Genomic DNA, 27,217 nt, shown 5'->3' with positions numbered 1-27,217 from the left:
GGCCCGGTGGTTGGGGACCACTGATATACAGTATATAGTTGAAACCAGATCATTGCTTACTGTGGACTGTGTAGAAAGACAGAAACTTTATTTTCAAATTTTTTCACAAACCTCTCAGCCTGGTTTCACATTCAGTGCATGAATAAAACCTGAAACTATATAATATGGTTCAAATTAATCCACACTAATCCTTTCTAAAATGTCACTTAATTTTAGATTAGATTGACTAGTTCCAGAGTACAGAGTCTCAGACTAAGGGAGTCAAGAACAATGAAGATCATGTTTTGGAAGATTAAATTCGATTAAGGTAAGGGTCTTCTGAAAATCTAGGATGGATTTTTTTCAGAACACATTTCAGCAGTGTGTATGTGTGTGGAACTGGAGTTTGACTCCTATTTAAATGGTTATACTTGTATAGTGCTTTTCTACTGTCAAGGTACTCAAAGCGCATTCACACATTTACCACATTCACACACTGATAGCAAGGCCCCAACAACGAGCCATCAGGAGCAAGGGTGAAGTGTCTTGCTCAAGGATTAAAACAAACATGACAGGGATGGCAGAAGTCGGGGATCCAACCAGGAACCCTCATGTTGCTGGCACGGCCGCTCGACCAACCAAACCACACCGTACTAATCTACAATGGCAAAAGGAAAATCAAATTGTTCAAAAAGCAAAGCAGAATGAATCTTTTAAATCAAATGCTTTTAAGGTATCCCATTATTGAAAACTAATTTTAGGAGTCAACTACAGAAAAGAAAAATAGGAAATGTATTAACTGCAATTTTGGATGAGTAACACTCATATGGCTTAGTGGTTAATATGTTGGCAGCACAGTTCAGAGTTTCAATCAAGCACTTGAAGTTCATTTAGCCCCAAAGGGTTGTAGAAATTGGATGGCTAGATGGATGGAATGCACAATTCACGACATCTCCTGATCTAAACCCGCATCTAGTCAAGGAAAAACTCAAAAACCCAGAATGGGAAAAATAACAAACCTTGGGATGATGTTGGCACCACACTTCTGGGTGACTGGAAGTAATGGATGCCAAGAGGGTACGGTTATTGAATTATTCCTAATCCTTCCAGTGGACTGGACACTCACATTTTGAAAGTTCAAATCTCCATTTGCATTTTAATCCAGCCAATTATTCCCAAAATAAACTCCATAATTATATTCTGATAAACCACATCAGGGAACTCGATGTAATCGTTTCACAGTTCACATTTTACTTTGCAGACTTTGTGCATGCACACTTTTATAAACTGTTGATTCACTCACACCACATAAATCCACTGTTTCACCATGAAAGTTTCCATATGACACAAATCTAAATGTGATAAATAAGTATGGAAAGATGTATAGGTGTTTCCCTCAAACAAAATATTTCAACTGTTTTGTCTTTGGACGTACAAAGATGGTCTCAAAAATCTGTATCATCAAATGTATTGAGTTTACTTTTGTCTCTGAAACATATTTCTGTTTTAGGTAATTAAGGTAATCCATATTTATCATGCACCCCAAGAAATACAGCCTTACTTTTAAATTAAACCTGCATCTGTACAGGTTTAGCGTAAGTCTTGATTGTTGTCATGAATTAGCTCTAGCCTCCCATTTTAAAAAGCAGATTATTGAACTCGAACTAGGACAAGTCTGAGACTATTTTAATCAATGTCTAAAAACATTTCAGTTAATCCTGGTTTACAATGTTTTTTAGTCTAGAACTATATAGCTTAATCCCTAAAAAGGAAACCGGTCACTCGCATTTTGGTCATTTAGGATTACCAAAATGATTTATATTTACTGTATACTCCAATGATGAGAGAGAGAGAGTTTATTTTAAATATTTTTCTATTGCTTACTTCAAAGTCAAATGAATTCGGTAGCATTGCCTTCAAACTTTATGACTTGGGTCAAGTGTTTTAGGTACACTTCCACAAGCATCTCACAATAGATAGCTGGAATTTGCCCATTCCTGCTGAATAAATTTAGTCTGATTTAATTTCAGATTGTGAGAAAAACATTTGTCTATTTTATTCAGTTCAAGATAGAGAGATGTTTTTCAAGAAATGTTCAAAGCATTAGTATTGCCCAATTGTGTATTCGATTATATTTATCCTAGGGTCTTTTCCAAGTCAATACTATATATAAATCTAGGTATTTATTCACATTTTTATTTGACCTTTTACTGCCCTCATTCATCTTTTTGACTATGGTTGTTTTATAATACAGCTTTACTTAGTTTCATATAGCATATTTAGTACTCTCAAGCCCCACCATTGCATAGACCTGCACAGCAATAGATATGCCTACACAAAATAACATGCTCAGTTTTGAATGACACTGTTAAGAGAGGTCTAAATTTAACAGTGTGTTTGTTATTCTCCAGTTGTTCTGATTGCTGATGTGTAAAATTCAAGTATAAAACAAAAAAAGGTTTTAAATATTCTGTCCTTGTCCTACAGCATTTTTGAAAATTAATATGTTTTGTACAGTTTATCAATCAATCAAAGTGTATTTACTGTATATATATCCCTTAATAACAAATGCTTCAAAGGGCTGCACAAACCACAGCAACATCCTCGGCTCTGATTTCACATTTGGGCAAGAAAAAACTCAACCCAATGGGAACAATGAGAAACCTTGGAAGGGGCAGCAGATGTGAGTACCCCCCGTATCCCACACACTCCCCCTGGGTGTCCGATGCAATGGATGCCGAGTGGATACGGTTAATTAAGTTAGAGTCCAGTCCATAGGCAGGAGGGATCCACTTGTATGTAGACGGGTCAGAGCAACAAGACGTCACAGACTGATGCATAGAGGAGTGGTCCACCCTGGGTCCCGACTTTTTAATGTGAGAGTCCAGTCCATAGGTAGGCCTGCAGAGGATCCTCTTGTATGCAGACAAGTCAGCAGCGCAGATAATTTGCCAACTGATGCACAGAGGAGTGGTCCACCCTGTGTCCCGACTTGAAACAGGTAGCTAATCCTCCGTGGAAACTGATATGTGGCGACCTGAGAATCTGTCCACGTAGAAGAGGGGGGCAGAGCAGAAAAGAGAGAGGGCACATCAACTGGTTTAAAAAAAGGAGTCTATTGACAGATGGCTACAATCTGGCGTGTTGGTCAGCTTTTCGGGGAATGTAATGTTAGCATGATGTTAGTATGATAAAGAGAGAAGGGCCAAGAACCGAACCCTGTGGAAGTCTGCACGTTACCTTAACATATGCCGACGTCACGTTGTTATGGGGGACGCACTGCATCCTGTCAGTAAGATAGGAGTTAAACTAGGGCTGGGCGATATATCGATATATACGATATATCACGGGTTTGTCTCTGTGCGATATAGAAAATGACTATCTCGTAATATTCGAGTATACGTTCTCACGCAGTTGCTTTTAGCTGTGGGCATTACACTTCAGGCTCTTCGCACTCTTTCCTGTCTCTCGTCACAGACAACAGGCGCATGTTCTTACATACGTCACATACTGTCACGTCATACGTCACATACGTATACGCCCTCGCCCAACAGAAAGGTAGCAGACTGGACTATGTTAGCTGCTAACGTAGCCGTACAAGTGGGAATACTTGAGAAAGAAGGTGCGGATCTGGTAACAAATGAAGGAAGACTTAATTCCCAATAAAAACAGCAGGAGATCCCTCGTCAGGCGGTGATTCGGCTTCAAGTGGGAATATGTCGAACAGACAACCGTAATTTGTCAAGTGTGGGGCAAAAGCGTTGTTAAAAAAGTAGCATTACTGCGAATATGTAGCATCATTTGAAAAGTCACTCGCTAGAGATTGAAGAGAATTTCATAACGTTCGTCGTAACCTACCACATAATGAAGGATGAATACTATTTGATTTCCTATTATGCAGCTCATTTTTATTTGACACTTAAAATGTCTCTGACAAACTTGCACTTTATGTTTTGGAAATGGCTTGAATGTTTGTGCCATTGCTTAATTTTAATAAATACACTTTTGGTCAATTGACTTAGTTGTGATTTCCCTCTCTGCATGAAAGTTTAAAAGTAGCATATATAAATGCAGTATGAAGAAGAATGTTTTAATGTATACACATATAATCATCATACTGCTGTGATTATATTTCATCAAGTGTTCATTCAAGGCCAAGGCAAAATATCGTAATATATATCGTATATTGCGATATGGCCTAAAAATATCGCGATATTAAAAAAAGACTGTATCGCCCAGCCCCTAAGATAAACCAAGAAAAGGCTATGCGCGGCTTACCAATACGTGTTTTGATACGTTCTAATAGAATGCTTTGTGTAGTTGTCCGCCTCAAAGAAATACTTTCAATTATAATGGAAAAAGTCTGACAAAACTTATCAATAATACTTTGTAAAGCTTACTTTTTTGATACATAAATTATATTTGATTCTAGTTATGGTGCAGGTGTACCCTATGCTTCATGTTGCATTTAATTAAAATTACACTTTCCTCTTGCTTCTTAGAGGTCAAATTTAGTGGGAGGTTTTGCCCGAGGTGATACTGCCCATCATTGGTCAACCTCAACTACACCTTTCTTATCTACAGTCAGCCACTTCTGATTGTCACACTTGTACTCTGTAGTAGGTGATGCTGTTAAGTTGTCACACCCTGTGATTGCAGTGCTGGTCTGAACAGAATTGTATACATATGATAATGTTTAATATTATCTATTATAGTCAGAAATTTTAGTCAGACATAAGCAGTAATAGCTGATAAAAAAAAGTGTGCATGTATATTTTGTGAAAACCTGTTTTTTTTCCTCAATTCTTAAACTACCCTGGAAGTTCACCACATAACACATATAGTCCCTAAATGATGACTACAAAGTCCAATAGAATAAACAACATTTCTTTCAAGTGTCAATGCTCATATCAGGTTTAAAGAGTTGCTAAGCAGTCCAAATTACTGTTTGTAATGGTAGCAGTTTGCCACTTGGTAGCTTGTTTTTTTTGTGCTATAAAAGGTCAACGGGGAGAACCTCAAACAGAACCAGACATAGCCTGGCCGGTAATATAATACACCCCGCACATGTTTACTGCACCACAATAGGTAGTTGGATTCTAATTACTGATTTCCAGTTACTGCACAAAGTGAAACGTAGAATTCATATGTTGTACATTGGAATACACTAATGTTACTAGAGATGTCCGATAATATCGGACTGCTGATATTATCGGCTGATAAATGCTTTAAAATGTAATATAGGAAATTATCTTTGGTGGTTTCAAAAAGTAAAATGTATGACTTTTTAAAACGCCACTGTACTGAGTGGTACACGGACCTCGGGAGGAGTACAGAGCGCCATTAAACCTTAAAGGCACTGCCCCTGCATGCCAGCCCAGTCACATAATATCTACAGCTTTTCACACACACAAGTGAATGTAATCCATACTTGCTCAACAGCCATACAGGTCACACTGAGAGTGGCCGTATAAACAACTTTAACACTGTCACAAATATGCGCCACACTGTGAACCCACACCAAACAAGAATGACAAACACATTTCAGGAGAACATCTGCACCGTAACACAACATAAACGCAACAGAGCAAATACGCAGAACCCCTTGCAGCACTAACTATTCTGGGACACTACAATATACACCCCCCCAACCCCGCCCAACTCAACCTCCTTATGCTCTCTCAGGGCAAATTCCAAGCTGCTGTTTTGAGGCATGACGAAAAAAAAATAATGCACTTTGTGACTTCAATAATAAATATGGCAGTGCCATGTTGGCATTTTTTTCCATAACTTGAGTTGATTTATTTTGGGAAACCTTGTTACATTGTTTAATGTATCCAGCGGGGCATCACAACAACATTAGGCATAATGAATTGTTAATTCCACAACTGTATACATCAGTATCGGTTGATTTCGCAATCGGTAATTATGAGTTGGACTATATCGAAATATCGGATATCGGCAAAAAAGCCATTATCAGACATTTCTACATGTTAAACAGGTGTCCTAAGGATTAAGCTATCTAACCCATGGGTGTAAAACTAATTTCAGCTCAGGAACCACATGAAGGAAAATGTATTCCTAAGTGGGCCGAACTGGTAAAATCATGGCATGGTAACTTAAAAACAAAAACAACTTCAGATTGTTTTCCTTGTTTGAAAATGTACACATTATAATGTTTTGGGGTTTTTTTTGCTGACATGTTGCGGTTAATAGTATAACCGGCACATCTTAATTTCTCGTTATTTATACTTTCTGAATAAATGATGTGATAATGTTCATCATAATAATAGGTGGAACTGAGTCTGGCAGAGTTTTAAAATGCTTCCATTGGTGTTCATTTTTAATCTATCGGAAGGTGAAATTAATGATAACAATAATATACAAATCAAATTACAGTATGTTATTATTTTAATTTACTCATTTTCCTTGACTAATGTACTAACATGTAGTTTTATTCTGTACATATGTAGCATCATCTACAACAAAACTTGTGAATTTGGACTTATTTCATTAATCACACTTGAAGTTAGAAGGGGATACACTTTATTTCAGCATATTAATGTGCGTACAGAAAATGCGTCCCAAGTACAACACGAAATGTTCTAATCATCTAAAGCATTTTTATTGGGGGGCTCAAATCTCACAGGTTATTTTACCTACAACATTTTTGAAAATCAAGGCATGAACGGAACAATCCACATTTTGTATTATTAATACCACTAATAAGCACCATAAGTACGTACTGTCAAAACAGGAAGTGTTGCTCCGCCCACTCTGAAGTTATGTTCGCTCTCCCTGCAGGGGATACAAAGAATTGCTATTGCGACAACCAGTAGACGCATTTAGAACAGCAATTTCTTTCATTCAAAAATGTCAGCTCATTTTTCTTATACTTAGCAAATTCAGACCCGTGAGCCATACGTTTGACACCCTTGATCTAACCTATCTCTCCTATCAGAAGAGAAAGCTTGCAGGACATATAACTTTGATCTACAGCGTACAATGTGTTAGCTGATGAGCACAAACAAATGGACTGTGGCATACAGGCTGCAACCCACATCCTGTTAGTACTTATTGCTTCTACTATATGATTATGACATAGCACGTTTTTTGCAGTGAAATATAATCTCTAGCAGAGTTACCAAGACAAACAAATGTATATGGAAAACATTCTTGTCTTTTTAGTGATGTAAATGCATGTACTTCTTTATATCAGTCTATGCCATGTTTAGTTACTTGTTGCTGTTTTGAACACAGGAGCATTCTACTAATAATATTTTGCTAAAAGCAAAGTAATAATTAAAGCTTACAACAGTTGTTTTCATGTTTTCATTTTTTTGTTACAGATGTATGAGTGCAGTCAAGAAAAGGGAAACTTCATGTCGCCTGCTCTGCAACCACATGCTTGTTCCTGTGGAGCACCGAATATCTCCTTCTAAGACTAAGGAGCCAACTTGGAGTCTTTGACAATGGACAACCTAATAGACTTTGACATGTCATCTGAGGCTACACCAAGAGACAACCCTTCGTGCCATTCAAACATTTTCTCCCCAGAGCCACTGTCCTCCAGGTTGGCTCTGCAACCCTCACTCCCAGAAGCCATGGCCCCCACCAAGTTCAGCTCCCATCACCGTCACAAAGATGAGGATGGAAATGTGAGCGATGCAACCGAGTCCGCAGACAGTGAGAACGACATGGACTCGCCCTTGACCGCGTTGGAACTAAGACGCTCGTCGTCGTCATCTGCTCACAGTGCTGAGGACAATGATGCTGAGGCAGTTGAGAGAAGGGAGTTCATGAAGACGTATGTGGAGAAAGTGTTCCATGGAAGGTAAGACAAGGTGTTAGCTCTGGTGAGCATACCTGGGCCATTCTACAGCATTGCTTCAAACTGAGGTTGGAAATAGTTTCAAATTTTGTAAGTTTTATTCCCCAAATTGTGTCTCTAGATATATGGTAAAATACCTGAAGTGCTTATTTCTAAAAAAAAGAACAGCCTACTTTTATTTTGTATTTTGTGAATGCTCTCTGAGCTGCCACCTTATCGTGGTAGAGGAGTTTGCGTGTCCCAATGATCCTAGGAGCTATGTTGTCTGGGGGCTTTATGCCCCCTGGTAGGGTCTCCCAAGGCAAACAGGTTCTAGGTGAGGGATCAGACAAAGAGCAGCTCGAAGACCTCTATGTAGAAGAAAAAACATAGACCCAGATTTCCCTCGCCCGGACGCGGGTCACCGGGGCCCCCTTCTGGAGCCAGGCCCGGAGGTGGGGCACGATGGCGAGCGCCTGGTGCCCGGGCCTGTTCCCATGGGGCCCGGCCGGGCACAGCCCGAAGAGGCAACGTGGGTCACCCCTCCAATGGGCTCACCACCCATAGCAGGGGCCATAGAGGTCAGGTGCAATGCGAGCTGAGCGGCAGCCGAAGGCAGGGCACTTGGCGATCCGATCCTCGGCTACAGACGCTAGCTCTTGGGACGTGGAACGTCACCTCACTGGGGGGGAAAGAGCCTGAGCTAGTGTGCGAAGTAGAGAAGTTCCGGCTGGATATAGTCGGACTCACTTCGACGCACAGCATGGGCTCTGGAACCACTTCTCTCGAGAGGGACTGGACCCTCTTCCACTCTGGCGTTGCCGACAGTGAAAGGCGACGGGCTGGGGTGGCAATTCTGGTTGCCCCCCGGCTTAAAGCCTGCACGTTGGAGTTCAACCCAGTGGACGAAAGGGTAGCCTCCCTCCGCCTTCGGGTGGGGGGACGGGTCCTGACTGTTGTTTGTGCTTACGCACCAAACAGCAGTTCAGAGTACCCACCCTTTTTGGGTACACTCGAGGGAGTACTGGAAAGTGCTCCCCCGGGTGATCCCCTTGTCCTACTGGGGGACTTCAACGCTCATGTTGGCAACAACAGTGAAACCTGGAGAGGCGTGATTGGGAAGAATGGCCGCCCGGATCTGAACCCGAGTGGTGTTTTGTTATTGGACTTTTGTGCTCGCCACAATTTGTCCATTACAAACACCATGTTCAAACATAAGAGTGTCCATATGTGCACTTGGCACCAGGACACCCTAGGCCGCAGTTCCATGATCGACTTTGTAGTTGTGTCATCGGATTTGCGGCCCTATGTTTTGGACACTCGGGTGAAGAGAGGGGCGGAGCTTTCTACCGATCCCCACCTGGTGGTGAGTTGGCTGCGATGGTGGGGGAGGATGCCGGACCGACCTGGCAGGCCCAAACGCATTGTGAGGGTCTGCTGGGAACGTCTGGCAGAGTCTCCTGTCAGAGAAAGTTTCAATTCCCACCTCCGGAAGAACTTCGAACATGTCACGAGGGAGGTGCTGGACATTGAGTCCGAGTGGACCATGTTCCGCACCTCTACTGTCGAGGCGGCTGACCGGAGCTGTGGCCGCAAGGTAGTTGGTGCCTGTCGGGGCGGAAATCCTAAAACCCCTTGGTGGACACCAGCGGTGAGGGATGCCGTCAAGCTGAAGAAGGAGTCCTATCAGGTCCTTTTGGCTCATAGGACTCCGGAGGCAGTGGACAGGTACCGACAGGCCAAGCGGTGTGCGGCTTCAGCGGTCGCTGAAGCAAAAACTCGGACATGGGAGGAGTTCGGGGAAGCCATGGAAAACGACTTCCGGACGGCTTCGAAGCGATTCTGGACCACCGTCCGCCGCCTCAGGAAGGGGAAGCAGTGCACTATCAACACCGTATATGGTGCGGATGGTTTTCTGCTGACCTCAACTGCGGATGTTGTGGATAGGTGGAAGGAATACTTCGAAGACCTCCTCAATCCCACCAACACATCTTCCTATGAGGAAGCAGTGCCTGGGGAATCTGTGTTGGACTCTCCTATTTCTGGGGCTGAGGTCGCTGAGGTAGTTAAAAAGCTCCTCGGTGGCAAGGCCCCGGGGGTGGACGAGACCCGCCCGGAGTTCCTTAAGGCTCTGGATGCTGTGGGGCTGTCTTGGTTGACAAGACTCTGCAGCATCTCGTGGACATGGGGGGGGTACCTCTGGATTGGCAGACCGGGGTGGTGGTTCCTCTCTTTAAGAAGGGGGACCGGAGGGTGTGTTCCAACTATCGTGGGATCACACTCCTCTGCCTTCCCGGTAAGGTTTATTCAGGTGTACTGGAGAGGAGGCTACGCCGTATAGTCGAACCTCGGATTCAGGAGGAGTAGTGTGGTTTTTGTCCTGGTCGTGGAACTGTGGACCAGCTCTATACTCTCGGCAGGGTTCTTGAGGGTCCATGGGAGTTTGCCCAACCAGTCTACATGTGCTTTGTGGACTTGGAGAAGGCATTCGACCGTGTCCCTCGGGAAGTCCTGTGGGGAGTGCTCAGAGAGTATGGGGTATCGGACTGTCTTATTGTGGCGGTCCGCTCCCTGTACGATCAGTGCCAGAGCTTGGTCCGCATTGCCGGCAGTAAGTCGAACACATTTCCAGTGAGGGTTGGACTCCGCCAAGGCTGTCCTTTGTCACCGATTCTGTTCATAACTTTTATGGACAGAATTTCTAGGCGCAGTCAAGGCGTTGAGGGGTTCCGGTTTGGTGGTCGCAGGATTAGGTCTCTGCTTTTTGCAGATGATGTGGTCCTGATGGCTTCATCTGACCGGGATCTTCAGCTCTCACTGGATCGGTTCGCAGCCGAGTGTGAAGCGACCGGAATGAGAATCAGCACCTCCAAGTCCGAGTCCATGGTTCTCGCCCGTAAAAGGGTGGAGTGCCATCTCCGGGTTGGGGAGGAGACCCTGCCCCAAGTGGAGGAGTTCAAGTACCTAAGAATCTTGTTCACGAGTGAGGGAAGAGTGGATCGTGAGATCGACAGGCGGATTGGTGCGGCGTCTTCAGTAATGCGGACGTTGTACCGATCCGTTGTGGTGAAGAAGGAGCTGAGCCGGAAGGCAAAGCTCTCAATTTACCGGTCGATCTACGTTCCCATCCTCACCTATGGTCATGAGCTTTGGGTCATGACCGAAAGGATAAGATCACGGGTACAAGCGGCCGAAATGAGTTTCCTCCGGCGGAGGAAACTCATTTAAAATGGGAGGGTAATGATAGTGAATGATTTATGAAATTGAACATATTTAATCACACCACCATTTCACCATTCATACACCAGTGCTAAATTTAGTGTAATTAGGATTACTTTTCTGCGATGAGGTGGCGACTTGTCCAGGGTGTACGCCGCCTTCCGCCAGAATGCAGCTTAGATATTTATTACGGGCAGTGTGATTTATCAACACTCATCACTGTTTTGCAAACACTATTTGGCGTTTTATTTAGCACGTGTCTGAAGGACATGCAAACTGACAGTTACAAAAACTGCTGCAGGATCAGTGCTTATTAGACATACAGTCTATTCAGCAATTTAAATCTATAATTCTATTGCTGCTGGATGACTTAAAGTCACACTTAAGAACTTTTACGTTCTGGTTGATTTTGGCGGCGCTAGTGTACCAAAGCGGTAGTGTTTTGCCAGAAGAAGACCACATTTCTCGCTAGTAATCACAGTGTTAAAAATAACGTTCAAAATATAAAACATTCTCATGCATTTTAATCCATCCATCCATTATCTACCGCACCTGTTCAAGAAGTCGCATTATTGGTAAGAAGTGTTTAATTTATTATTGGGTAGCTTCAGAATAACAATGTTATTAAAAAGAATAAGATACCTATTACACTTTAAAAATGTTGGTCTTACTTAAAAATGCATGCATTTAGTTGTATTCAGTGTTTAGAAATATAATATGGCTCTCACGGAAATACATTTTAAAATATTTGGCTTTCATGGCTCTCTCAGCCAAAAAGGTGCCCGACCCCTGGCATAGAGCGTCATACCGACATCAATGTTCACTGTAATATTGGCACAAATATTATGTCTCTAATGGCTATGATGGTGTTAAATGGCAACCACAATGAAGAAAATATCTTGAATTGTGCTACATACATGATGCTACTACCAAGAATGTATCGGGATGGATGCAGGTCTAAAGCAAAGAAAGACAGGTGGGTAAGTTTTTTCGGAAGAAGTAGCAGTGAAGTAGTAGAATGCCCCATATAGCAGGATTATTCAACTAAATTGTCTTAAGGCCAGGGGCTGGACTCCTCCCTTCAGTAGTATTGTTTTTTTGGGAACCAGCAGCCTCTCTAGTGAATATTAGATTTTGATCTATTTCTTTTGTCAGAGTAACACATTTCAGAAAAAAGTTTTCCTGTTATACAAACACTATTATCCAATGCTGTGGAATGCTGTCCTTTCAGGATGTTAAAAGGATCTTCCGATGTGATTAAAGTGGTCCAATCTACACAACGTTAGAGCTCTAGTGTTTATAGGAATTTGCTGTAAAAATGGTTTGAATTGAAATCGAGAGGCAGGTCTGGTCTTATGTCATTTCCAGGCCGGGTTTAGCCCCTGGGCCGCCAGTTTATTTGCCCTAATATACAATATATGCAAGGTAAGTCAGTTGGCAAGTTCAATATTTAATATGATTTATTACTACTGTATGTTAAAATCATGTGGACCATCAAAGTACACATTACTTACAGTATTGTATAAATGTTGCTGTTTTGGTCCACCTGCATTGGGCCGTCTGGAAAAATGACTAGGAATGGATTGATCTGATGCTCGGGAACGTTCCTTGACTGTCCACTTACGATGCGGTCCACATTTATCGAACAAAATGTAGGGAAACATTTCTAAGGATGTGGCACTTACATCTCACGGTTCGAATCGATTTTGACCATTAGATTCAGAATGGATTCTTGGTTCATCACAAATCTCGATATAAATCGATTCCTTCTATACCTTATTTGGTTAAAAATTATAATAAAGCCTTTTCAAAACAGACTAGAGGTCATAAACGCTTCTCTTGGCTGCTGACGATGACATATACACCCAGCCAGGTGAAGATGGCCCAAAAATTGTCCCTTTAAAAATACATTCTTAAGAAAATGTCAACTTTTTTTAATATCTTTTTGATAATTATGAATCAATTTACAAACGTAATTAAAAAAAAAAAAAAATTCGCAATTTAAACTTGAATTTTTTGAATTTTTTTGAGCACCCAACATGGCCGATCCAAAAGCTCAAACCATCACATTAATGGTCAAGATTGCACAACGAGCATTACACAGAGACGTAGCGGCTGCAACGCGAAGAAGATAAACACAAAACAGCTTAGTACAATTTGTGTGACACCACAAATTTGATAAAACCTTTGCTAAAGTATCATGGTAGGAAGTAGGGCTGGCTGATACAGCCTTTTTTTAATATCTCGATATTTTTAGGCCATATCACGATACACGATATCCATCCATCCATCCATTTTCTACCGCTTATTCCCTTTCGGGGTCGCGGGGGGCGCTGGCGCCTATCTCAGCTACAATCGGGCGGAAGGCGGCGTACACCCTGGACAAGTCGCCACCTCATCGCAGGGCCAACACAGATAGACAGACAACATTCACACTCACATTCACACACTAGGGCCAATTTAGTGTTGCCAATCAACCTATCCCCAGGTGCATGTCTTTGGAAGTGGGAGGAAGCTGGAGTACCCGGAGGGAACCCACGCATTCACGGGGAGAACATGCAAACTCCACACAGAAAGATCCCGAGCCTGGATTTGAACCCAGGACTGCAGGACCTTCGTACACGATATATAACTCGATATTTTGCATTAGCCTTGATTGAACACTTGATGCATATAATCACAGCAGTATGAAGATTCTATGTGTCTACATTAAAACATTCTTCTTCATACTGCATTAATGTATGCTCATTTTAAACTGCCATGCAGAGAGGTAAATCATAACTGAGTCAATTTACAAAAACTGTATTAATTAAACAGTTATCAAACAGTGGCACAAACATTCATGTCATTTCAAAACAGAAAGTGCAAGATTATCAGAGACATTTTAAAACAAGCGATGAGGCAGAGCTTTTACACACAACCATTGCTAAGCTAAAAATAAGCCACAAGAACAATCAGGAGTCCACTGGCATTCACACCAACTAAGTTTATTTGTGGTCCTTCAACAATGTAGACCGTGGAGAGCAAAAGGGCTCTTCAGCACACCCTCCATTTTTATCCATGAAAGCAGACATGACATCTTTCTGAATTATAATCAGCCCCTCATGTTGAAGTGATTGAATGTACTATTTTAGTGCCTTAAGAGCGCAGGTACAGTTTTCCATTGTATATTTCCTATTTGTAGGTCAAATTATAATTATTTAAGTTCTGGTTAACATTGCGACTCGTTTTGTGCCATTGATTTATCGGCCACATTGAGTAGCTCAATGTACACAGATTATAAATCATTGTCTTGTTCCCTTTTCCCCTACTTGTTTTAAGACTTGATTTCAACTTTTGCACACTTTATTTATTTTAGTGCAGAGTTTGCGGCAGTGATGATTGCTCTAAAAGTGGAAGGGAAAGAAAGCTTCCCCTATTAAGTCAAACAATTAAGTGGTTAAATACGGTATATACATTTGTGTTTACATTTCAGTCATTAAATATACGCGAGAATGCATTCAACACTTGTTTAGAATCAGCTACTTTCAGGACCGATTCTCATTGTGTTAGCAGTCCTGTGCATTTTTCAACTTTCATTACATTGATCTTTGTTGATATGGAGAATTTTACAATATTTTCCAGTGATGGAAAATGTGTGGCGGAGTGAAAGAGTGGCCGTGCGCAACCCGTGGGTCCCTGGTTCAATCCCCACCTAGTACCAACCTCGTCACGTCCGTTGTGTCCTTGAGCAAGACACTTCACCCTTGCTCCTGATGGGTGCTGGTTAGCGCTTTGCATGGCAGCTCCCTCCATCAGTGTGTGAATGTGTGTGTGAATGGGTAAATGTGGAAGTAGTGTCAAAGCGCTTTGAGTACCTTGAAGGTAGAAAAGCGCTATACAAGTACAACCCATTTATCATTATTTATTTATCTTTTATTTGTAAAATATAGAATCTTTATATTTGTTATCTGTTATTGGAGACTCTACTTGTGTTTAGAAAGGTGCTGAAAATTTGCTTCTTCTTGACAAAACCAGCGGCCACCATTGGTTTGCAGGTGACCATTAATGCTATTAAAATCCATGTCTTTAAAATTTGAATAAAAAAGAGCAGAAAACGTATTTTATAACTTTGTCATGTTTTGGGCAATTTCTTTCTTTTAGAGAGCAAAATATTTTGTAGTTTAAACATGTTTTTTTCTAAATGTCTATATTAAGCCAAAAATATGTGCATACAAATACTTTAGTAGTATAACAAGAACAGAGAAGTCTGTCTTAGGAGACATACAACGTTGCAGTATGGAACATGAAAAAGTGGTAATGAACCATCCCTACTTTTTAGACATAGTTTAGTTTTAGTTCAGTTTATTATTTCTTCTGTCAATGGTCAACAAAATTAACGAACAGTTTTACATAAACAAACAGATGTACATTAATATATAAATTTTTTTTTTTTAAATGTTGCAGACCGAAAGGGTTTAGGCTGAAGTTGAACACTTATTGCGCCTAACCCTATAAACAAAGTCAAGTACAAGATGAGCTTCCAGAAAATATGAAATTTCCTTTTCACAATATATTATAAATACACATTGTACACAATATAAATACTGTTCAATTATATAAACAGTAAAGGCATGTGAAATATCCTTGTACACATACCTTTGCACCAATTGTATACTATATACAAACAATTATACTTCCGTTATATTTATATCTCACATTTAGTTTTTAATTAACATTGATCATAGTATTAGCTACTGCAGTGGTTCTCAACCTTTTTTCGGTGATGTACCCCCTGTGAAATTGTTTTACTTCAAGTACCCCTTATTCAGAGCAAAGCATTTTTGGTTGAAAAAAAAGATATAAAGATAAAGAAGTAAAATACAGCACTATGTCATCAGTTTCTGATTGATTAAATTGTATAACAGTGCAAAATATTGCTCATTTGTAGTGGTCTTTCTTGAACTATTTGGAAAAATATATATAAAAATAACTAAAAACTTGTAGAAAAATAAACAAGTGATTCAATTATAAATAAAGATTTCTACACATAAAAGTAATCATCAACTTAAAATGCCCTCTTTTGGGATTGCAATAGAGATCCATCTGATTTCATGAACTTAATTCTAAACATTTCTTCACAACAAAAGAAATTTTTAACATCAATATTTATAGGACATGTCCACAAAAAATGTCGCTGTCAACACTGAATATTGCATTGTTGCATTTCTTTTCACTTTTTTTGTGCTTACATTCACATTTTGTTGAAGTATTATTCAACAAATATATTCATAAAGGATTTTTGAATTGTTGTTATTTTTAGAATATTTTTAAAAAATCACACGTACCTCTTGGCATACCTTTAAATACCCCCAGGGGTACACGTACCCCCATTTGAGAACCACTTTGCTACTGTGTTGATTCAAGAGTGATTCTGTTTGTTTGAGATTGTTATGACGGGCCCAAGTGGTGGAAAAAAGCCCATGCGGACCACTGCTGAGAAACCAACAACAATGGGCCCTGGCCCTATGGTTAAGAAACACTGGTTTAGTGTATGTATTTCATGTGGATTCAATTAGCTAGATATATTTGTAATTTGATAAGTACTAAATGCTCACTTAACCTTAATAGTAGATTTAAAACAATTTTAGGTTGCGCTTTTAAGTGCATTGTCATATGAGTAAATGGTATATTGATGATTAACGGCTGCACAATATTTCCACAGGGAGGACTTGGATCAAGAAGAGAAATCTCGATTTGGAGAGCTGTGCAGTGGCGAAAATGGGAAAGGCAGAGAGTGGTTTGCTAAATTTGTCAGTGCACAGGTGATGAATAATACTTGTTGTATTATGTGTTGTGCATGATGACTGACTAAAATACTATTACTGCTACAAACAGCCTTCTCACCTAGTTTTCCCTGCTCTGTCTCAGCGCTGCCAATCTAAATGTGTGAGTGAAGGTGCCTTCTACAGACTGGTGCAGTCTTTTGCTGTCGTATTGTTTGAGTACGTTTCATTACATTCATTTCGATGTCTACCATTTTTAGCACTGTGAATATTTGAATAAAACACATGAATCAACAAAACAAAGAAACATAGATGCGAGATTATTGCTGTTGGTTGAATTGTTATCTTGGGTCTGTTTGTTTTCAGATGTCACCAAATGGATGACTACAGCCCAGCCAAAAACCTAATGACTATGTGCTTTACATACTACTATATTGGTAAATGCTTCAGTTGATTGATTTTCCAGTGAATCCTCACTTTAGTAGAAATAATCTAAATAAACATTTTCAATTACAGGTATTCGATTAGTATTAATCATCCTTTTTAAACCATTTCTTTTTTTATAGGAAAGTCGCAGCCATCTCCTGCAGAATTATTCGACCGTGGAGGCCCACCTGCTGGTCTGGACTCGTATCTATACAAGGCCAACTCCTGGCTGTCTGATAAGAAAGATGCTGCTGAGCGACTCCTCAAAAACTCATCGAAGACTGACGTCAAAGGCTTTTTTGGAGGCCTTGAAAGCAAGTTGAGAAACTCAGTGACTACGAAGACCGAGTGAGCCAATGCATCTTCTTCTATTGCATGAACTTATTGTTTGATATCTAATGTGTCCTTTCTTGGCTGCATCCATTCTAGGGATGGTGAAAGTCAATTTAAGACAAAACCTAATTTATCAGGTAAAGACCACAATGCGTACTTTGTCTATTTTATTAAAGGATTTCTTGCCTCCTGCTCCATTGATCATTATTTCAGCATGACATTTGACAACACATAACAAATACAATATTCTCATCTTAGTGTCTGAGGTTCCAGAGGAAACCAAAGGAGAAAAGGTGTACTTGTACACCCACCTGAAGCAGCAACCCATCTGGTATTTGTTGTCCTTAAACCATGTTTAGCAGAACGTGTGTATATATCTCTGTCCGTAGATATTGATCGTTTTGATCCTGCTATACTATTCAATTTTCCAACAAAATGCTGGGAGCAGTGTTTTTTGTTTTTTTTGAGCAACTACAACTTTCGTTAAGTAGCTATTTAGCATCCTGTGTTGTAGGACTGTGATGTAGGAGTTAACAATTACAAAACCCAAAACCAGTGAGGATGGCACATTGTGTATTCGTAAAATAAAAACAGAATACAATCATTTGCCCATTCTTTTCAACTTATATTCAATTGAAGACAGGGTATTTAATGTTCGAACTAAAAAAAATATTGTTTTGCAAATAATCATTAATTTAGAATTTAATGGCAACAAGATGTTGCAAAAAAGTTGGCACAGGGGCATTTTTACCACTGTGTTACATGGCCTTTCTTTTTAACAACACTCAGTAAACGTTTGGCAACTGAGGAGACCAATTTTTTAAGCTTTTTAGGTGGAATTCTTTCCCATTCTTGCTTGATGTACAGCTTAAGTTGTTCAACAGTCTGGGGTCTTCGTTGTCGTATTTTAGGCTTCATATTGCGCTACACATTTTCAATGGGAGACAGTTCTGGAATACAGGTAGTCCAGTCTAGTACCTGCACTCTTTTATAACGAAGCCACGCTGTTGTAACACATGGCTTGGCATTGTCTTGCTAAAATAAGCAGGGGCGTCCATGATAACATTGCTTGGATGGCAACATATGTTGCTCCAAAACCTGTATGTACCTTTTCAACATTAATGGTGCCTTCACAGATGATATTTGCAAAAAGTAACAAAGTTTTCCAGTTCGAACATTAAGTATCTTGTCTTTGCAGTCGATGCAATTGAATATAGGTTGAAAAGGTTTCGCAAATCTTGCATTTTGTTTTTATTTACGATTTACACGTGCCAATTTCACTGGTTTTGGGGTTTGTACATCCACTGACATTATTGTTGGAACTGCAACTCATCGATCCGGAACACCAGCCACTTTTATTGTACAGTAGATTCCAACAATTTGTTGGTGTTACGGTCTCTGACCCTCCACTAAAAGCGAAAATCAGACAATTTGACACATGATTCACGCTTACACCTCCAAATCACCTTGCTACCTTTATTTATGTAGCGACAGAAGTTAACAAGTTAACTACGTTTAGGCCCCAAGTATGCCTCACACACCTATTAACATTTTTTAGATGGTAAAATGTACTGTATAGGTACTCACCACTAATGGATGAAATTGATGGTGGCTAGAGCTGTGGGCAGGGGGGGATTGAATATAGCGGCCTGTGCCACAGCTAGCAGGTAGCAACAATGGCTCGCCGCACACAGCTGTGCCACTTTCTAACACAATGTCATAGCTCCGTCATCCACGTTGCTTGCCTGTTTACTTCCAGTTATGTTCACCTCGTTGCTAGTTTTAAGGCCAGATTTTGGGACATAGTGTTGTGTATCAACACACACAACAAGCATACGCCATCTCGGACTGACAAGCACGTTTTTACAGTGTATGGAGCTACTTAATGTACCGTATTCCCTTGAATTGCCGCCGGGGCGCTAATTAACCTAAAACCTCTTCTCACTCCTGCGCTTACCAGAAGCTAGCGGTAAAAGTAAGCATGCGCTAATTATTTTAAAACCTCTTCTCACTCCGACACTTACCAAAGGCATGCAGTAAAAATTTGAGTGTGATGTAAGGATACCATCATAAAGAGCACATTTAATAAAAACAAACGTTATTATGGTCTCACCTTTACTTATGAATATAGTCCATGCCAGCTCTTTCTGATCAAAATCATCGACTTGTTTATAGAAGTCCTTCTTATCGTTCTTCAGTTTTAAAAGTCTCTCTGTCTCGAGGGAGATCTACCTTTATCACCTCCTGCTTCGATTGAAAGTCCAGTTTAGAAAACTGCTATCAGAAGATCCGTCATATCCGTCCCAGCACATATCACGTCACTCAGTCACTTTTTCTGCAGCCGAGTTGTCGCAAGAAGGATCACTAGCACCCTCTACCACTAGGAGGCGGGAGTCATTTAATGACTCATATTGGACACACGCAGCTACGGTATTGTGACGGTCTCAAGCCGTCGTCTTGCGGGTTCCCAGGACCACCAAGGAAGGACATGGCTTGAGCAGTTTGACTTTGTTTATTTTTCAATAAAACCTCAGCCCAGGTTGCTCTTCCGCTCCTCCTCTCCGCTCACTCGCCGCCTCCTCACCGCCATCTTGGGCCGGGCTCCAGCGTGGCCTGCCTGTCTGTCGGACCGTCGGCTCCACAGGTATATTAATAAAACATAGCTGCTTACTGTTCTTTTTACCATACCGGTATTCAATAGCTTGGACCTTAAATCCTACTGAATAGCTCTTAATCTTCTTCCCTTTATGCGATTTCAAATTACCGGTATTGAAATCAGCCTCCTCCATTTTGAAAATGATGACAGGGGAAGTGTCACTAGTGACGTCACGAGTTTGACTACTAAGCATGCGCTAATTATTTTGCGAAGCGAGTTTGACCTGGCAGTAATTCAAGGCAGGCGCATACTATATGCCTGGCGGCAGTTCAAGGAAATAAGGTTTGCTGCAACAAAAAGTGAATGAGATGTGTTTAGTGTACAAAAAACTGCTGATTTTTGAAGGGAAAAAAGTCAATTTTTTTTTTTTTTTTTTTTTTATAAATCGAGAATATGCAGGGATTTACTGTACATCTTACTCTAAAACTGCTCATATTTATATCATAATCATATAACTCAGTCTACTCATACCGTGTATGTATTATGCATAATTTTTTACCGAGACAATGTGCGCCAATGTTTCTTTTAATTTGGTTGACTTTTTTGCGCTTCTGCAGGACGGAAAAACTGGACATTATGTAGGCCTGCTAAAAATAAAAAAAATCAGCCAATCACAGCAATGTGGTTCGTGTCGCTGTTGACACAATTTTTTTTATATTTTGAGGATCACTTCCAGCTCCGGCAGAGGTTTTGGAGGAGTAGCCAGCTGCTGTAACATAATACCGTACATCCTTGATGTTTGTTACTTCTTTGTTTTTTGCCCTGGTTTAACCACACTCACTGAATATTTTTTATAGGAACTTTAGCACCATCTATTGCAGGGGTCGGGAACCTTTTTGGCTGAGGGAGCCATGAAAGCCAAATATTTCAAAATGTATTTCAGTGAGAGCCATATCATATTTTTTAACACTGAATACAACTAAATGTGTGCATTTTTAAGTAAGACCAACATTTTTAGAGTATAATAAGACTTTTATTCTTTTTAATAACATTGTTATTCTGAAGCTAACCAATAATAAATAAAATGTCATGTCTGTTGATCATGTTTTTGTTTGGCCATGTGCTGTTTGTCCTTTGGACTCTTTAAGTTCCTGTTTTTTTCCACTCCCTTGTCTGGTTTCCTTGGTTACTCATTTTGTCCACCTGTCTCTGGTGGACAAAACGCCCGTTCACCTGCTTCCCGAGCACTAATCAGAGGCAGTATTTAAGCTCGTCTTTGCCAGTCAGTCGCCCTGGCGTCAATGTGATCTTTTCTTGCTCTGTGTTGACTTGTTTCATGCCTTGCCATAGTTTCGTGCTTCATGCCATGCCAAGTAAGTTTTGTTTGATTTATGTTCATGGTCTGTTTATGCGTTAGCTTTGTTCTTTAGCCAAAGTTGTGCCTCCACTGTGAGAGATTTTTGTTTATATCTTTTTTTAGTTTAAATTAAATCATGTTTTTACCTAAATGCAATGTCCCGAGTAGTCCGTCTGCCTTCCTGGGGGAACGACCCTGCAGCAAGCTGCGACCCCCCCATCGTGACATAAAATACTTCTTACCATTAATGCGACTTCTTGAAAAGGTGCGGTAGAAAATGGATGGATGGATTTAAATGCATGAGAATGTTTATTTTATTTTTAGCACTGTGATTACCAGCGAAATTATTCATAATTATCGTGTTAAGCAATGTCAGCTAATATTTATCTGAGAGCCAGAGGCAGTCATCAAAAGAGCCACATCTGGCTCTAGAGCCATAGGTTCCCTACCCCTGATCTATTGAGACCTTAATCTTACTAAATTTAAATGTTCATCCAAGTATTATACCCTTCCAAATTCTCAATATTAACTGTCCAAATGCTCACTATTAACTGTCTAAAACTGTGGTACGTGTACCATTACTGGTTGTGGGGCTCTATGTAGTGGTATGCCAAAAAATCACTTGGTCAAAGAACAGTTTTTTATTTTTCCTATGTTAAAACACAGTGTTACTTTTCAAACTGTGTGTAATGTTACAGTGGCCAGAATATTAAATATACTTGTTATATAAAACTTTTGCCTTGTTTTTTATGAATACTTAGGCCTACTAAGCAACTGTATTTAAATTTTGGACTATATCAGTGGTCCCCAAACTACGGCCCATCGAGCCGGATACAGCCCGCCAGCGTCCAAAATCCGGTCCGCGGGAAGTCCCAAGTTTAAAAAAACACTTTTTTTATTATTATTATTTTTAAAGCTGTCCATTCTAATCCATTTTCTACCGCTCGCTGCTCTCGGTGTCTCCTAGACACTCAGGCAAATCATATTGTCTAAAACTGCATTTTCCCATTGATAACATGACATCATCGCGCTCGGTATATATATATATATATATATATATATATATATATATATATATATATATATACATATATATACACACACAATATATAAACCGTATTTTTCGGACTATAAGTCGCAGTTTTTTTCATAGTTTGGCCAGGGGTGCGACTTATACTCAGGAGCGAGTTATGTGTGAAATTCTTAACACATTACTGTAAAATATAAAATAATATTATTTAGCTCATTCACGTAAAAAACTAGACGTATAAGATGTCATCGGATTTAGCAATTAGGAGTGACAGATTGTTTGGTAAACATATAGCATGTTCTATATGTTATAGTTATTTGAATGACTTTTACCATAATATGTTACGTTAACATACCAGGCACATTCTCAGTTGGTTATTTATGAGTCATAGAACGTACACTTATTCAGCCTGTTGTTCACTTCTTATTTTTTTTAAATTGCCTTTCATATGTCTATTCTGGTTGTTGGGTTTTATCAAATAAATTTCCCCCAAAAATGCGACTTATACTCCAGTGCGACTTATATATGTTTTTTCCCTTCTTTATTATGCATTTTCGGCAGGTGCAACTTATACTCCGAAAAATGTGGTATATATATATATATATATATATATTTATATAATATATATATATATACACACACACACACACACACACTCTATATGGTGGTACTTGGAGAAAAATGTTTGAAAACTGCTGTTGCAAAACACCAGGCCCTAAGTAAAGTAAAACAAATATGTATTACAACTACCGATCGACACACTTTTTTGACTCATTTTTCATATTTGTTTGACCTGTCAGGCACACATTGCGATTCTGGAATGCTGCATTCTTTGATGCAGTTCATTGTGAGAGGAACAAGAGGTCACCAACTACAAGGTGAGTCTAGAAATCTTGTTTCAGGAATCCATTGGGCACTTGTGGAACAAAATGACCATATTGTTGATCGTGGTTCCTCATGTAATCTAACAGTGAATGATTTTGTAAAATTAGTAGGACAATTTAATACATAGGCATGCACTTTAATGTGTGGGGGCGAAGTTGTTTCTTCTTTCTTCGGTTGCCTCTCTTTCTGCATGTCGACTTTAACCCTTTGTTTTCTTGTGCCTTACTGCATAGCAGGGGAACGCAAGATGAAGACAAAGATAAAAGGTCTGTCTTCCCTTTTGTCTGCTGCCCTCAAATCAATCTAGGAAAAAAGAAGGGCAAGAGGTTTAAAAAAAAAACTGCTTCTATCGTGGTTGTCTTGTGTTGCAGCATGGCTAGCTGTGGTTTTTAATACATTTTTTTTAATGAAAAGATTTTTGGTTCATTTAACCCACGGCTGTCCTAAAGCACCACCTAATTTTGAGTAGATCACCATATGTTCAAAGAACATTTGCTTCAACTTTGAAATTTTAAACTGTTCATTGGGGTGGTATAGCTCGGTTTGTAGAGTGGCCGTGCCAGCAATTTCAGAGTTCCAGGTTCGATCTCCGCTTTCGCCATCCTAGTCACTGCCGTTGTGTCCTTGGGCAAGGCACTTTACCCACCTGCTCCCAGTGCCACCCACACTGGTTTAAATGTAACTTAGATATTGGGTTTCACTATGTAAAGCGCTTTGAGTCACTAGAGAAAAGCGCTATATAAATATAATTCACTTCACACTTCATTATGTAAAGTGCTTTGAGTCACTAGAGAAAAAGCGCTATATAAATATAATTTACTTCACATTACGCCTCTATTTAATGACAAAATGACCACACATTATAATATGAAAAATACCATAACCTGTTTGAGTAGGGATCTGCTTTGTAAAAGTACATTTGAAATGTTGTCAGTCATGTAATCAAAACAAAAATAGTTCACCTTGTCCTTTTTTGTCAATATAGCTCTTATATTGTGATGAAAATTGAAGGTGCCTGATTTGTGTTTTTAGAGCTTTCTTTTTGTAGAATGGTGTTGATTTGCACAGAGCTTACATTTTTTTTACTACTGTAAATTAGATGATTTACATTAGTAAGGTGAGCTTTCGTACAATAATTTCAAAGTGTCTTTATTGTGAATAAATATAGTTGTTGTTGTAGATTCTGATGAATACTATTTGTCTCTTTGGCTTATTTATTATCATTTTAAGGGAGAGCAATGTACTTTTAACTTCTACCATGTACACTATTTTGCCAAAGGTATTTGGCCACCTGCCTTGACACACATATGAACTTGAAGTGCCATTCCATTCTTAACCCATAGGGTTCAATATGATGTCAGTCCACCTTTTGCAGCTATTACAGCTTCAACTCTTCTGGGCATTTTCGAGCATTCTTCCAAAGGCGCATTGGTGAGGTCACACACTGATGTTGGTCGAGAAGGCCTGGCTCTCAGTCTCCGTTCTAATTCATCCCAAAGGTGTTCTATCGGGTTCAGGTCAGGACTCTGTGGAGGCCAGTCAAGTTCATCCACACCAGTCTCTGTCATCCATGTTGGGGCGGTATAGCTCGGTTGGTAGAGTGGCCGTGCCAGCAACTTGAGGCTTGCAGGTTCGATTCCCGCTCCCGCCATCCTAGTCACTGCCGTTGTGTCCTTGGGCAAGACACTTTACCCACCTGCTCCCAGTGCCACCCACACTGGTTTAAATGTAACTTAGATATTGGGTTTCACTATGTAAAGCGCTTTGAGTCACTCGAGAAAGGCGCTATATAAATATAATTCAATTCAATTCAATTCAATGTCTTTATGGACCTCTCTTTTTGGACTGGTGCACAGTCATGTTGGAAGAGGAAGGAGTCCACTCTAAACTGTTCCCACAAGGTTGGGAGCATGGAATTGTCCAAAAGGTTTTGGTGTCCTGGAGCATTAAAAGTTCCTTTCACTGGAACTAAGGGGCCAAGCCCAACTCCTGAAAAACAACCTCACACAATAATTCCTTCTGCACCAAATTTCACCCTTGGCACAATGCAGTCCAAAATGTATCGTTCTCGTGGCAACCTCCAAACCCAGACTCGTCCGCCGGATGGAAAAGTGTAATTCATCACTCTAGAGAACACGTCTCCACTGCTCTGAAGTCCAGTGGCAACGTGCTTTACACCACCGCATCCCACGCTTTGCATTGGACTTGGTGATGTATGGCTTAGATGCAGCTGCACGGCCATTGAAACCCATTGCATGAAGCTCTCTGCGTACTGTACGTGGGTTAATCGGAAGGTCACATGCAGTTTGGAGCTCTGTAGCAACTGACTGTGCAGAAAGTCTTTGCACTATGCACTTCATCATCCACTGACCCCTTTCTGTCAGTTTACGTGGCCTACCACTTTGTGGCTGAGTTTCTGTTGTTCCCAAACACTTCTATTTTCTTATAATAAAGCTGACAATTGACTTTGGAATATTTAGGAACAAGGACATTTCACGACTGGATTTGTTGCACAGGTGGCATCTTATGACAGTTCCATGTTGGAAATCACTAAGCTACTGAGAGCGGCTCATTCTTTCACAAATGTTTGTAGAAACAGTCTCCATGCCTTAGTGCTTGATTTTATCCACCAGTGGCCGGGCCAAGTGATATACGACACTTGAATCTGATCATTTGGATGGGTGGCCAAATACTTTTGGCAATATAGTGTATATTGGTTTCAACGCGAGAGAGGTTGAGGCAGTGTCAGTGCCTTTAATCCGGGGGTTTGCAATCTGTGGCTCTTTTATCCCTGTGTCGTGCCCCCAGCTAGTTTATGCTTCTGTGTACTTTCGTCACAACTCTGTCCTTGGAGGCACTGTCATGAGTCATTCAAAGTTCTGCATGAGACATTCAATACTATAGGACAGGGGTTTCTGGTGAGAAACCATGACTCTTAACTTGTCATGATTTATCTTGTTAGCTTCCTTTTTTTTGCCAATAAACCATTGTAACTAGAGAGGGTTTAAGTGTTATTGGGACTGGTGCTGTGTTACAATACTTGAATTGCAAACAAAGAAAACATTTTTGCTAAGGTGGGCAGTATGCCTCATGATTGAATCACATCAACAAAGGATAAGTACTAAAACCAACCAATTACAGTCTTTGCCACGTTGCTGCCATGCAAGGTTAGACTGTATTCTAGGCGTAAGTCACGCTACACAAGAGGATTTGTAAGAGGACGACAGAGCTTGCCTTAATACACCAGCGTAAACAAATTACAGATAGAAAACAGCAAAAGTACAGTTGCATGGAAATACCTAGTAAAGGAGAAACATGGAAGAAAAGGAGATGTGTGACAACCAGTGTTAGGCATAATGCTGTGTTAATAACACACACACACGGCACACACACAACTGTAACTACCCCTGGGAAATATTTAACAACTATTCTATGAAATGATAATAATGTAATCCCACAATACACTATTTGTGGACAAGGAGAGATGCAGCCCCCAAAGTACATTTAATCCCTGTATAAACTAGGGTTGTACGGTCTACAGGTACTAATATAGTACCGCGATACTAATGAATCATATTCCGTACTATATCACCTCTGAAAAGTACCGGTCCGCCACCCTTCTGCGCCACCGTCGTCGTGACCTTGTGTCATTGCTGGTTTACAAGCAGACGAGTATGTTCGGCAGCGCATAATCATCGAGTACTTACATGCCGACACAGTGTGTAGATAGAAAAGGGAGAACGGGCGCATTTTGGCTTAAAAACTAACAAAATTAAACACTGAAACGCCCACCGGAAGAGGTGCTTTAAGACATGAC

At 40.3% G+C, this 27,217-nt stretch overlaps 1 protein-coding gene and 1 long non-coding RNA gene across 5 annotated transcripts in view; one reads left to right on the top strand and one right to left on the bottom strand.

The window, feature by feature from the left end:
• Nucleotides 1-27,217, top strand: part of kiaa0513 (KIAA0513 ortholog) — a 51,033-nt gene that overhangs the window by 6,933 nt on the left and 16,883 nt on the right. Inside the window, exons 2-10 of one of the 3 annotated variants that reach the window (XM_061917346.1) lie at nt 7,329-7,813; nt 16,713-16,812; nt 16,919-16,992; nt 17,140-17,210; nt 17,340-17,547; nt 17,629-17,669; nt 17,791-17,863; nt 23,316-23,393; nt 23,637-23,666. In XM_061917346.1, coding sequence (XP_061773330.1) covers nt 7,452-7,813; nt 16,713-16,812; nt 16,919-16,992; nt 17,140-17,210; nt 17,340-17,547; nt 17,629-17,669; nt 17,791-17,863; nt 23,316-23,393; nt 23,637-23,666 — 1,037 coding nt within the window. In that variant the 5' untranslated portion in view covers nt 7,329-7,451. Of the gene's footprint in view, nt 1-7,328; nt 7,814-16,712; nt 16,813-16,918; nt 16,993-17,139; nt 17,211-17,339; nt 17,548-17,628; nt 17,670-17,790; nt 17,864-23,315; nt 23,394-23,633; nt 23,667-27,217 lie in introns of all 3 variants that reach the window. The other 2 variants (XM_061917345.1, XM_061917347.1) reach the window with 2 other exon arrangements.
• LOC133563290 (uncharacterized) lies at nt 1-27,217 on the bottom strand. Of its 2 annotated transcripts, none has more exons than XR_009809025.1 (3): nt 27,108-27,217; nt 6,726-6,777; nt 1-637 (listed from the first exon to the last, which is right to left on the bottom strand). It is a non-coding gene; the product is annotated as an uncharacterized LOC133563290 (long non-coding RNA). The 2 variants fall into 2 exon arrangements; XR_009809026.1 differs by lacking the exon at nt 1-637 and adding an exon at nt 1,208-3,024.

The sequence above is a fragment of the Nerophis ophidion genome, linkage group LG12, assembly GCF_033978795.1.
Source record: "Nerophis ophidion isolate RoL-2023_Sa linkage group LG12, RoL_Noph_v1.0, whole genome shotgun sequence".
NCBI classification, from domain to species: Eukaryota; Metazoa; Chordata; class Actinopteri; order Syngnathiformes; family Syngnathidae; genus Nerophis; species Nerophis ophidion.
The sequence above is the reverse complement of the archived record's forward strand: the minus strand, read 5'-3'. Positions and strand labels throughout refer to the sequence as shown.